This window comes from Maylandia zebra, linkage group LG5, assembly GCF_041146795.1.
Source record: "Maylandia zebra isolate NMK-2024a linkage group LG5, Mzebra_GT3a, whole genome shotgun sequence".
NCBI classification, from domain to species: Eukaryota; Metazoa; Chordata; class Actinopteri; order Cichliformes; family Cichlidae; genus Maylandia; species Maylandia zebra.
In genome coordinates, this window is record NC_135171.1 from 20,038,910 (window position 1) to 20,052,312 (window position 13,403).

At 40.9% G+C, this 13,403-nt stretch overlaps 1 protein-coding gene across 1 annotated transcript in view; it reads left to right on the plus strand.

The window, feature by feature from the left end:
- LOC101472613 (low-density lipoprotein receptor-related protein 1) overlaps positions 1 to 13,403 on the plus strand; it is a 101,908-nt gene that overhangs the window by 11,550 nt on the left and 76,955 nt on the right. Inside the window, exon 2 of the mRNA XM_012917475.5 lies at positions 7,622 to 7,744. Within this exon, the coding sequence (XP_012772929.2) occupies positions 7,622 to 7,744 (123 nt within the window). The remainder of the gene's footprint in view (positions 1 to 7,621; positions 7,745 to 13,403) is intronic.

Genomic DNA, 13,403 nt, shown 5'->3' on the forward strand with positions numbered 1-13,403 from the left:
TTATGGCTCACCTGGTGGTATGGCCACATGCATTGCAATATATTTATAGCTTTAGAGGTTTGCTATTTTAAAAAAAAAAAGGTGAATTTCTGATTTACCATTTTTTCCCCAACTTGTGCAAGCAGGATAACATGTATCAACAGCTCAGTCCAAAGAAATCTGGTATAAAGAAATGTGCTCAGTGTCATTTTTTCCCCTCAAACACAGTATCACCATCCCATCGGCCTCATCAGCTTCAGCTGTGCTAACACACTAAGCCAGTGGTTCCCAAACTTATTTTGCTAGGCCCCCCTTTGTTTTACAAGAAAAATGTCCCCCCCCCGGGGGAGAAACACAAAAAACACATCCTCCAACCACACACACCCATATTTTGCTCAATTGCGGTTTATTTCACACCTCAAACATTTAGTAAACAATTAAGCAAATACAAGTAAACTGCAATAAATTACAGGTAGTAATAAAATAAACTACTAACTCTAACGCTACGTCCGCACCTACACGGGTATTTTTGAAAACACAGCTGTTTCGTCCACATGTAAACGGCGTTTCGAATCACCGAAAACTGAGATTTTTTAAAACTCCTTTTTTTGCTTTTACGTGTGGACGAGGAATACAGAGTTTGTCAAAGGTATGTGCCTTTTTTCACGTCACGCTGTGCGCCACGTTATTGTTTACATGAGATGAATTGCAGAATGGGAGATGGAGACAAAATACTGTTAATCTGACTATCTGCAGGTTTTACACCAGTTACTGTCCCTCTATTTACAAAGGCAGAGGCGTTGCGGTGTGATTATTTTACATGTAGTTGCTTTTTTCCTGTGTAATAATATTCAACATTGCTATCAATACATTTTTCAAAAAATGCCTCTCTGTGCAAAATGGGTTTAAAAACATAAGCAGCTGTGGGATACTGTTTGTCCGTGATTTGAACCGGGGGAACAAATCGTGGCAGGATCAGCCTGATATTATTTGTATCCTGCTGTAACTTTACTGTATAAAGAGCCAACATCTCCAAAATGTCAGGAGTAGTTATTTATTACAAGAAGTGTTTGTGAACTAAAAATCAAGAATGTGGGATACTGTTTGTCCGTGATTTGAAGAGCCCAACGCCTGATCCCAGTAAGGGAAAACCAATTCTGCAGGGGAGACCTACCTGGCACTTGTGCAGGTGAAACCAAAGGGAAGATATGCTTCACCATATTTTCTAGTCTTTGGCTTGGAAGGAAGTTGGTTTGGAAACATATTCAGCGATGCTTCATCTCCTGCTTTGCGTTTGTGTGGGCGGCCTGTGCTAGCAGTGTCCAAGCCTTGTTTTTTTTGTTTTTTCCCCTTTTCATACCGCACCCCCCCTGCAATGGCTCTGCCCCCCCCCTTCCAGGGGGGCGGGCCCCACACTTTGGGAAGGTCTGCACTAAGCTAAGATGGTGTGCATAGTAAATATTTTACCTACTTAACATCAGCATGTAAGGCTGGCCAAGAAAGCTGATTCTTAGTAAGCTCAGAGTTTGGCCTCAGAAGGTTCTATAACCTATATTAATACTAATAATAATACTAATCTGTATTCTATCTACTGTTGGTCTTATCACAGTGGTGGGTTTACTACACTGAAATTCTCATTTTTTGATTTCTAACTCCACTCTTTGATACATTGTCACTATCCATTTTAAGGAAAGTACTCCTGTGATGTGATTAGCAGTTTCAGGACTGAACCTGAGGACTAGCTGGTGGTTAGTAACTACTGAGGAGGTGCCCCAGGAACTAAATACCTTCACATCTCTTTCTTCCCCCGTTTAATTTGAAGCTATCTAAGATCTACTAATTGGAATGCTGAAATGATGCAATAGCTTCCCAATGGTCAGGATGTATGTCGTATCTTGTGGACCTTTATTTTCTGTGAATTTGTCAGTAAGATTAGAAAAGTACTATACATTCACCAGCCTTTTCTTTGCTTCCTCAATTACTTGTTAACTTAAATCAGTACTCAACCAATAATGTGGCAGAAGATCTATACATTGAGGCAAGTAGATTTAGTCAAGGCGACCATCTCTGATATTCGAATTGAGCATCAGCATGAGGAAACCCAAGGGAATTAAGTCACCTTTGTTGGTGGCAGATGTGACTGATCTCACAGTTTTAGAAACTGCTGATCTATTGGGATTTTCCTGCACAACCACAGTATGTAGAAGAGCATGTCTGAAAACACGAGACATTCAATTTTGAAGCAGAGAGGCTAAAGCAGCAAAAGACAGCAAAAGAGGAAAAATGTTGCCTGATCTGACAAATCCTGATTTCATTTGGACAATAAAGTCAGAATTGGTCAAAAGCAACATGAAAGCACTGATTCATCATGAATTGGTAGCAATAGTGCACTTTGGTGATGGTGTAATAGTGTGGGGGACATCATATTGGCACACTCTCCGCCCCAACTGATCATTGTTTAAACAACAGAGCCGACATGAGTGTTGTCCATGCCTTCGTGACCATAGAGCACCTTTGGGATGTGATGGAATGGGACATTAGCTTAATGGATGTGTAGCCACCAAAGTGCAGGAGCAGCGTGATGCTATCATGTCAATATGGACCAACATCTCTAAGAAATGTTTTCAGGACCTTGTTGAATCTAGGCCATGATGAATTAAGGCAGTTTTAAAAGCAAAATGGGTCTAAACCAATGCTAGCAAGGTATAACTTGCTAGCATTGGTTTAACCAATGCTAGCAAGGCGATCGTGGCTCAAGAGTTGGGAGTTCGCCTTGTAATCGGAAGGTTGCCGGTTCGAGCCCCGGCTCGGGCAGTCTTGGTCGTTGTGTCCTTGGGCAAGACACTTCACCCATTGCCTACTGGTGGTGGTCAGAGGGCCCGGTGGCGGCAGTGTCCGGCAGCCTCGCCTCTGTCAGTGCGCCCCAGGGTGGCTGTGGCTACAATGTAGCTTGCCATCACCAGTGTGTGAATGGGTGGATGACTGGATATGTAAAGCGCTTTGGGGTCCTTAGGGACTAGTAAAGCGCTATATAAATACAGGCCATTTACCATTTACCTAATGAAGTGGCCAGTGATTGTACAAATATTAGTCCATAATGTCTATACCAGTGTTTACACTGGTTTTCAAAAATGAGGTACATTTATACACTAGTCCCAGCATAACTACGTCACTTGGGGTTCTTCATAGGCTGATGAAGTATCTAAATAGTTAAAAAAGAACCACAATGGTCTCTAGTTTCTACAGTGTAGACAGAACAAAAGTAGGTGCCAAATGCAACAGTTAGAGCCCTTAAACAGTTCCTGTATTCTTAAGGACCCTTTAAACAACTAACTTTGAAACTTCCTGCTGTTCAGAGTCCTTTCAGCCCCACTGTTGACAGTACTTTAAGTCTGCCTTCATCTCAACCGCTGCTGAGCAGTGTGTGATGAGGCCATAGTCTCAGTGTCTGCTGGAGCTTTGTCCTGGTTGATCTCAGAGGGCAGACTTCCAACTTATTTATAGCTCTGCTGTGGGTGTCTGAGGAAATGCTGCAGTGACTGGGGGCAAGGCTTGTGTTTGCCTTAGTATAGGTCTCTTCCTCCCAAGCAGACAGAGCTCATCTTAGAGGGCTCGCGGGCAGCGGCGGGGTGCAGAGGGCAGTGGGTTATAAACCGTCCCAAATGGCGACAATTCAAAACATTTTCCCGCAGCCTCCGCTTTAGTAAGCACACAGGCAGCTCATTGATAGCAAGTGTTACATTCCTTCATCCCATCTCAATATCCCTGCCCAGCTCAGTGTGCTCTCTGATCTTCAGGCCTGTCCTGAAAGCTGAGATCACTTCCCCCAAGGAGTTGTAGCTCACTGCCCACTCTCCATTTCCTCTCGCATTGATGCCGTACATCTAATTTGTTCTCTTATATCATCATTCGGCCTATCCATCTGTTGACCTCATTTATTTGCTTTTCAGTTAAAGCTGTCCTTGGATCCCTTTAAACCCCGACTTTTAACCATATTAATTCAGATCGTGCCAGCAGCAGACTGCTTTCACAGCTAACAGTAAAGTGGTTGTCACTGGCAGCTGTCTTCTATCTTCTATGACTAAACAGTTTTACCTCAGTTCACATGCAAGTAAACCTGCATATTCAAAATACGATTGATTCTTTTTCTTGATCTCGCCAAAATTAAGTATTTTGTCATTACTTGTCATTGCCTGCTATTTAGAATGGGTAGCCCAGGACTTACTTTAATGGTTTCCCTTTGCCCATCCCAGACTGAGCTTCACTTTTCCTTAGCTAACCTCTTGACCTACTTCTTATTTTCCCTGATATGATTCTGTCAGCAGCCGCTTGCAGCTGAGCCTGAGGTGCTTGTTAACTCCCCCCACAGCCATTTTGAAAGCGGAGTTCACAGCAGAGCGTGTCAGCATCTACATAAACAATAGACAATAGACAGATACACCACAACTGCTGCCTGCTCTGGCTGGTGCTGATATCCCTAAACAAACAAACAAAAAAACATGATCGCACACACCGAAGAAGAGGGAAGAGAAGCAAAGAGGAAACCCTTTAACACAAGCTTGGTTGCATTTCATGAATAATTCAAAACCTTGTGACTTCTGAGAGAGAGAAAAAAAAAGGCGACCCTTTACACACTCATCCACACACACACACACACACATACACACACACACACACACACACACACACGGTGATCACAGCGGTACAGAGCGGAGGATAAGTGGGGAGCGTGTGAATGTGCGCAGCAATATGTCAGGTTGAATTCATGGTTTTTAGGTTGAGCCCCATTTGAAGATTCCTTTCACTGCTGGAGTTGAAGAGTAGCTTTACATGTAGATGCCGTCATCCTGTTTATCCTTCTTCATCCCATAAGCCACTCCTATGCTATCCTACACTCCCCCACGTCCTGTTCGTCATGCTCTCTATCTGACTAAGTTGTAGCTCTGGTAAAAATGCCCATTTCTGGCCTCGCATTCTGACCCAAAGAGGCTGACTCGTCTGCACAATGGCGTTACATAATCGTCTATACAACACACTTTTTAAGATAACACTGAAAATGTAAATCATCAGTCGTGCCGCGGGACTGAGGTGGGTGGATCGCTTCAGTGAGGCGATGCTGTCAAAGATGTTGGAAGAATCACCCTCAGACCACTATATTCGAAATAATGACAGGAAGAAATAAAGGAGTCTATTAGAAAAACAAACTTTGAACTCAAATGATGGAAAAACACCAGCCTCGTGATGGATATTTAAACACTGAATATCCACAAAAACAGACAAATTTTAAAGTGTCGGTTTGTTCCATTTAAATGCCATGAAAGACTTTTGCAAAATGGTAAAAACAACACTTCTCGGTCATGTATTAAGCTAAATCTTAGTATATTATTTACCGTATGGTCCCATCTTACTACAATGCATGAAATTGCCATCTGTGTGTTTGTTTCTTTGTTCACAAACTCCTCCTAGACCATCAGGAGCTGAGCAACCAAACCTGGCATGCAGGTTTATCTTTGGTCCTTGAAGGTTGTTATCTATATCAGATCTTACAGTGCCATCAATTTGCCTAGCAACAGTTTGAAAATGGCCTGTTTTTAGAGTTTATGCACCCGTAACATCTTATAAAATTATCATCTGATGTAAGATCTAATTTAAACCTAGAAAAGCTGAGTTATGCATGCATATTGTTGATACTCTAATGCCATCACTTTGCCTGGCAAACACCTAACAATGTGCTAAAATGACCCGTTTTTACCCTTTAGACACCTACAGCACCTTGCGAAAGCATCCTATCATTTTAATTTCACAACAGTAACATCTCATTTATATCCTCAAAAGCTGAATGATACATGCTTAGCAACCACCTAGCAACGGGCTAAAATGACCCATTTGTAGCATATAAACAACATCTACTGTCTCTATTTTTGTACTTTTCTCAGTGTGATAAAGTGCCAACAGCACAAACAAGCCAAACAATACTCTAACATGGGCATTACTAGTTAGTTAACAAAAATGTCTGTAATTCTACCTTTTTTATTACCATGTTAAGCAGTTTATTATATCTTTAAATATAACTAGAAAATTATATTTCGTTTGTAACATAATAAAAAAAACCGTTTTAGTTAAACGTACTATTAAAATGAATTAATTTTTTGGGGGGGAATCAAGTAATTATATTAGCTACCAGTATGCCAGTAACTGTAATATAATTAGAGGAATATGTTGTTTGGTTCAAAGTCATCTTAGTCTCTCCGTCTTCAGCGTGGTCTGGTATGTCTTAGCTTAGCACTGTGGCTTGGGTTGTGCAGCTGCAAGCATAGACTGTATATAAAAGTCTAGTTTATGTATACAGTCTTTGTTCAGAAGAGGAGACTTCAGCCTTCTGGTATCAACAAAGTAATCTTAGCTAAGCTAGCCGGTTGCCTGCTAACAGCTTGCGTTCACATATCTGCTGGGATTTTTGAACCTTGTGAAGCGAGTACTTATAAGATGTTGCTGCATGTGGTCATAATGGCAAATGTTAAGCTAGCTGCTGACAGACAGTAAATACCATAGACTCTGATAAACATCCACAGATCGTAGGCTGCTGTCTGTAAAACCACAAAAAAGCATCACTTCTGTATGATTTCCTTACAGTTAGGTAGAGCAACTGAAACGTACACATGTTAAGTAATGTAGGAATTACTCTTTCTGATGACGAATGATTTAAAAAGAAACAATTTAGCAATTTATTTTGCAGTGATTACCTTATGGGAACTTATCAAACACTGGCAATAATAAATAACATCTGCTCTGTATAAAACACAGCTTTACAAGAGGACGTGAACAAAGAGTGCTCGGGACAATGTGAAGAGCAGTCCATGTCAGAGTATTCATTAATCCCTGCCTTTATTTACACTTCAGTGACAGCTGAATACACGTTGAATGAAATATGGATAAAAAGCTTAGGTCAGTGTTTACGTTTTCCTACTAAGTTTGTAAAATCTTGGAGACCGAGATTATTTCTTCCATTTGTTTTAACGTATTTTCAAAGCCAAAGACTTTGTACTCCATCGTCTGTTTTTTGGTCACCGCTCAACAGTAAGTCCTGCTCGTCCAAAACCAAAGCTGAATGACTCAGCTTTGTTGCTTCTCTGTGTGTATATGTGTTGTTAAAGTGTTCATGTGCTGCACAGAGAGGACTTGAATTAATGTGGCTTTGAATATGCGCTGCCATTTGGCTGTGGCTAGAGTGGGCAGTTTTTCCTCGCCCTGGAAGTTTGGACTGAAGGGGGGTAATAGAGGGAGGGTAATTCAGTGAACAGGATGTTCTTTGATATCCTCCAGACGAGCTGCTTCTCTGCCACCGGCTTGCAAATACTGACCTGGATATTTAGGTGCAGCAAGTTTATGCAAAGCTGCTTCCAGGCTTGCTTCAGTGCTCATTTTGCTTTTCTTGTGTGTGTATCCATTCTCTATTGCCCTCCGTCATGTAACAACGTTCCAAAACCTAATTAGGGCCAGTGTGAGCTTCTATTGACTCACAACAGACACCGCTTCCTAATGAGACCTCAGGAATAAAGATCATTGACAAAAAAAAAGAGCTGCTTTTATTTTTCTCCCAGAAATCCTTTTAGTCTTACTTTCTTTTTCTATCTCTTTTTAGCCCCAAGGACCTGCAGCCCAAAGCAGTTTGTGTGCAAAGATGGGGTAACGTGCATCTCAAAGGGCTGGCGCTGCGATCGGGAGAAGGACTGCCCGGACGGCTCTGACGAAGAGCCTGATGTTTGTAAGTCTTTCAAAAAATAATGAGTTTAAAGGCTCAAATATGCTGTATCCAAATAAATCATCAGGTTATTGAGCATGCTGCATCTCACTTATTCAGCAGAATAAACTATCTGGCAGTTAATCATTCAGAGACAGATAACTGTTGTCCTGAGAAGAGACATTAAAGACTAGTTATGTTGCTTCTCTTTCTTGTTGTATAATAGAGTCCAGAGTGAATCATTCTGTGCTCAGGTTACTGCTTATCACATTTGATAAGAATAAGGGTGTGTTTGAGGCAGGTTAAGACAGGGAGCATTTTCACTAAATCAGTTAAAAATGCAGTGTTATGCAGACCTTACATTTTATTCAATCTCAAATTAAAAATGCGAGCTCACTTGGTCTAAAGAACATCTTCAGCTTCTCATCTTTTGGCAATGTGTGAATTATGCACGTAACCAACGGTCACCAAGTGTGAAATTGGCTTGGAAATTGATCAGAACCTGCATGGGTAGATTTGTAAAATGTATCTTCCTCTGTATCCGGGGTATGCCAATATAATACTGCAGCGTTTGTTCTCTCAAACACGCTCTAACAGCAGTTGTTGACTAAAAGACCGAGATTGATGCACTTTTCGATTTATTTGGCTAACCACCGCCAGACGAGAGAAAACAATGGGATGTTCTATCAGCAAATGAGAGGAGGTCGTTCTGCCGTTGAGTAGCTCTGTCACGGCCAATTAGAAGATCTACAAAGTTTGTTTTTCCCTGGTAAATGTGATTTTCCACTAACACTCAGACCCACAGAGGACACAGTCGTGACACGAAACCAAACAGAAAGTGCTAAAAAAACAAGAAAAAAAAGAAAAAAAAAGACAGCTCTTGTTTCAAAGTCCTCAACTAGATGTTGAGATGCTTTGAGGCCGAATCCCTGGGGTGAGGATGAAAGTAGCAGTGTCTTTTTGGTCATCCTCTGAGACTAAAATGCCTGTAGTTATCTAAGAGGACAGAGGGCTCCGGGTGGGTTGGGGAGTGGTATGTGTCTGTGTATGTGTGTGTGTGTGTTTTTGGAGGGGCTGACCTGGGAGAGAGAGAGAGCAACTGTGTGGACAGAGAACTGTAGCTGCAGTCTAGACGCATGAGGCTGTATGAGAGCAGGTCTGGAAGTCATTAGAGACTCGCCCAGAGCAATGGAGAAACCTGCTGTTTTTCACAACCTGCCTAGGCCAAACACACACACACACACACACACACACACACACACACCCTCCCCGCTTCTCATCTTGGCCTTTCTTCTTCTGTGTCTATCTGGGACAGGAAGAAGTGATTTGATCCTCTGTTTCTTGCTACTCCATCTATCGTATGCCAAACCTCTCAACAGCAGCAGTCATAGGACCTATTGCCTCCAGGGACCCGATTTTATACAGTCAGGGAGGAAAACTCTAGAAGTGAAGCAAGGTCAGAAAATAAACAGGTGGTTAAACCATCTGGCACAGGAGGCTTTAATTGGGATCGTGAATTTCTTTTATGCTCAGTTAATGCTATCCTTGCCGTAATCAAAATATACCAGCAATCAGGTTTTCCAAATCTCAAGAAAACACCCAAACCAACAATGAACGGATGCTATCGGCATGTAGTCACAAACAAACATAATTATTAGCCACATGCAACATTAAGAGGTTAGGACTAATGTCTCACAGCAAGAAGGTCCCGGGCTTGAATTCACAAGCTGCTCGGGCCGTCCTGGGTGTCCATATTCTCCCAGTGCCGGCGTGGGTTTCGCCAGAGGCTCTCGGTCTTCCTCCCACAGTCAAAAGCCATGCAGGTTATGTTAATTGGTAATTCTAAATTGGCCGTAGGTGTGAACATGAACACGAAAGGTTGTCTGTCAGTATGTGTTATAGTCGTACGACAGGCTGGTGACCCGTGCTCTCACCCCATGGCACCTGGGAAAGGCTCCAGCTTCACCATGACCCTGAAATGGATAAGTGATAACAAACAAATTGTTTTTCCTCCGTTTATGAAATTTGACAAAAGCATGGGAGCTTAAATATGCTGTGAGTCTGTAACCCCAATAGGCATGGAAGCAATACTGGGCTTTGCAGCTGATGTTGATACAAGCCACATTTTCCTCCTTCACACACACATTCATACAGCGCTTTATTCTGTGCCTTTAAATACTTTCTATTTAACTATCACGCGCACACATTGACACTCCGATAGATGCCTCGGGGGCAATTTGAGTTCAGTATCTTGCCTTAGGATACATCAATCTTTAGACTGGATGAGCTGGGGCTCAAACTGCAGATCTTCCGAAGCCACAGGCAATATATGAGCTAGTTTTACGTTAAGATGGTCAAAATTTTTAAGTAAGAGTAAAAATAAGGATGAGCGACACTGCGAAGGTCTTGCCTAACTCTGAAACTCGTCTGCTTAGTTGTGATGCATACTCTACATGTGCCGCATACAACACTGAGAGTCTGAGCCGCTCCCCTGCTGGATGGTCTCTGCGATGAAGCAATTTTTAATTTGCTGCAGTACATTAAATTTTAAATGACGGCATAACGGCCAACATAACCTAACCACCTAAAAAGCTGCTCTAAACCAGAGTTTTCAGAGAATATGACAAGAGATAATAATGGACAGCAAAAACATCATATACTGACAAACCTGCGTTTTTATTGTTTTGATTAAAAGTGCTCTTTGTTGAGGGCCTTTTGCAGATGCTTCTGGTTGAAAGATGCATGAGGTAGTTTATTTATTCACTCATGTGGACGGAGCTTCACAGTGGGCTTTGTTGAGGTGTTGGCTATTGCCAGTGAAGTCAGCCACTGTCCAGTGCAGCTGCTTTGCCCTGCTGCGTAACCCCTACAATGCTGTTCTTTGTACTCCGGGGCGCTGGGTCAGACTGGCAGAGAGGGATACTGAATGAGTAAAACAAAAATAAAATGGTCTTCTGGGCGTGAGGCCTTTATATAGAACTTTGAACTACATTTCTAGTCAATGAACAGTTAAAAGCCAAAAGATGAATATTAGTGTGGTCCGCAGCCTTCAGGTAGGGTGTCAATTCCTGCCTCGATAACACAGGAAGAGCGTGATGCTGAAATGATGGCCCTCCCTGTAGCCTCTAAGTGCATTTTTAGACTGACATTTCCTGTCTAGTCTGCAATTAGCTTTTTAGGAGATGAAACATATTTGTAACAGCCACTTTTAGAGTGGGAAAACAACTGATGTAGTGGAGCATCTCACTGATGCCTATCAGAAGAAATGAAAGACTGTCGTGAAAATAAAATCTAGTAAGTTTCATCTTTAACCTTGGAAGGTAAAAGCGGTTATAATCTGCTGATATACAGTTGACTGTTGTATAAGACAGCAGTTATAAAAGGAGCAACAACCAAGGTCATATTAAAGCCATTAAATTAGATAATCCTAGGTTAGTATAAGTGTCTGTTGTTCCTACAAGGATTAAGGTATAAGTACTTCCCCTTTTTTACACACATTTTTACCTCTCATAATAACAATTTTAATTATTAACTAAAGAAGATGAGGAAAATAGGTTTCAAAGACCATGGATCCATGCCAAATGAGTGCAGCAACATAATTAGACAACACTTTAACCGACTCAGTAAATCTGATTCTCGCAGTTGGAGGAAATTTAAGTTGTAATGCAGACACGCGTGACAAAGAGGACTCATAGTAGTAATAGTTAAAAAAAGGTGTAAACGTGACATCTGGAATCTCTTATTGTTTGTGTGTTACTGTACCTATAAATGCATTCAACAGATAGAGAGTATCACTAGAACTGATCTGAAGAGCACTTGTAGCATTTATATTCGTAGGTTTCATTTATATGGAGCTTTTTTCACGCTTTTACTATGCAATCAAATAGAAAATGTTTGCAATTATAAAAACTGAGCAGAAGCTAAAATTCAAAAAACTGTATAAATGTATTTACTGTTATTAAAACAAATCTAAACATTTTGTTTTTCAAGTTTAAAAGTTGTTAATGAATCTAAAACATGCAGTTCAGTGGAATCTGAAGGATTTCAGTCATGGCTCTTAGCCATAGGTATGTAGTTAATAGGTAATTCTAACACAATTATTTTGCATCATGACCAGGTATCTTACCTGACTACAGCTGCTAGATTTAATTGACATTACACGTCTCTGCTTGACACGTTGCTGCTAGTCTAGTCTGTGTGTATGCGCAGTAAACTGTTACCATGGTTGAGACTCACTGATAGACTTGCTTTGCATCTTTTAGTGTAGGTTATGCCTGTGAAATTAACCTCAAAAGCAAGCAAACCCCTTTGCTTGGATTTGCAAGCAGAACTTTTGGATTCACATTTTATTGCCTAGTCTAAGATAACTCTTGTTTCATTGCATTACAAAAGACTCCAGTGTAACTCCTGAGGGAAATTTCCTGCTCCTTACCTTTTATATATTCTACTGATGTCGTTTTCCCTGCCATATGCCCCATAGGTTTCTCAAAATTCACTGATATTATTCTGCAAAATAACATTGTGTGTTATATTTAAAGTTTCCTATATTTAAGAATAAACTCTGCAAGGATTCAAACCATTCCCTTTTCAGTTATTTTTAAAAATATTTCCAATATGTATGGCTACATTCGTATTATCTTTCAAGGGTTGTGTAAAAGTTCAAATTAATAAGTCTTATATTTGATTTTTAAGCAGTCCATAGGTGTAAAAAAAAAATCTAAAAATGTGCAATACATGTTGTATATACATGATGCATATCAAAAAATGTAAACATCTTATAGTTATAGGTAAAATGACCCAAATGCTCCAAAAACAGGCAAAAGGTAACTGAACACCATTTTCTTACAGGCAGCAAAAAGTCCAAAAAACAAAGTTGATAAATCCACGTTTCCAAAGGAAACGGCAAACGTAATCTCTGTAAAGGCAGAGTGGTTACAATGAGGGAAAAAAAGACACAAAGTAACAGGGGAAAACTAAACACGGGTGGACATAATCAAGGTAAAGAGCGGACAGTAAATATATCTAAAGAAAAGACACCAGAGACAAACCCTGTAATGTAAAAACAGGAAGTAACAAATTGAACACAGAGGGTAAAGTCACAGACAGGATACAGGGACACTAAAATCCCAATGGCCACAACAAAACGTGTACATAGCCATTCGTTCGTCTATTTCCCCCCCTGCTTATTCATGTCGTACTGTAACATAGGTATGTTTTGAAAACATAATGCCGAAGATATTTTTTCTTGTATTTCGGGTACAGTTACACAAACTGCAGGAAAAAAAAATACTTCCCCTTATAAAACCTCAGTGCAAGGTGCACTTCTGCAAAGTTTTTCAAGGTGGTTGGCAAGAGTAGGTGGTTTGAAGCATCTTGTTTTCTTGATTTAAGCTCCTTTATTTTCTTCAGTCTCTTTATGTAGACTGACTCTGTGATGCTGAGATCAGGGCTCTGTGGGGGCCTTACCATCTGTTGCAAGCCTCCTTGTGTTGCTGCAGTAGACAGTTCTTTATGACAGGCTCATTCTCTTGCTGCAGAAGGATTTTTGAACCCATTATTTGACTTCCTGATGGTATTTCATGATGGCTAAGATCTGCCCGAATCATTAGAGAAATCACTAACTCCGACCTAAACCCCAGCTGCATTTGCACAAATTCTGCCTCTAACGTGAGTAAATGGCATC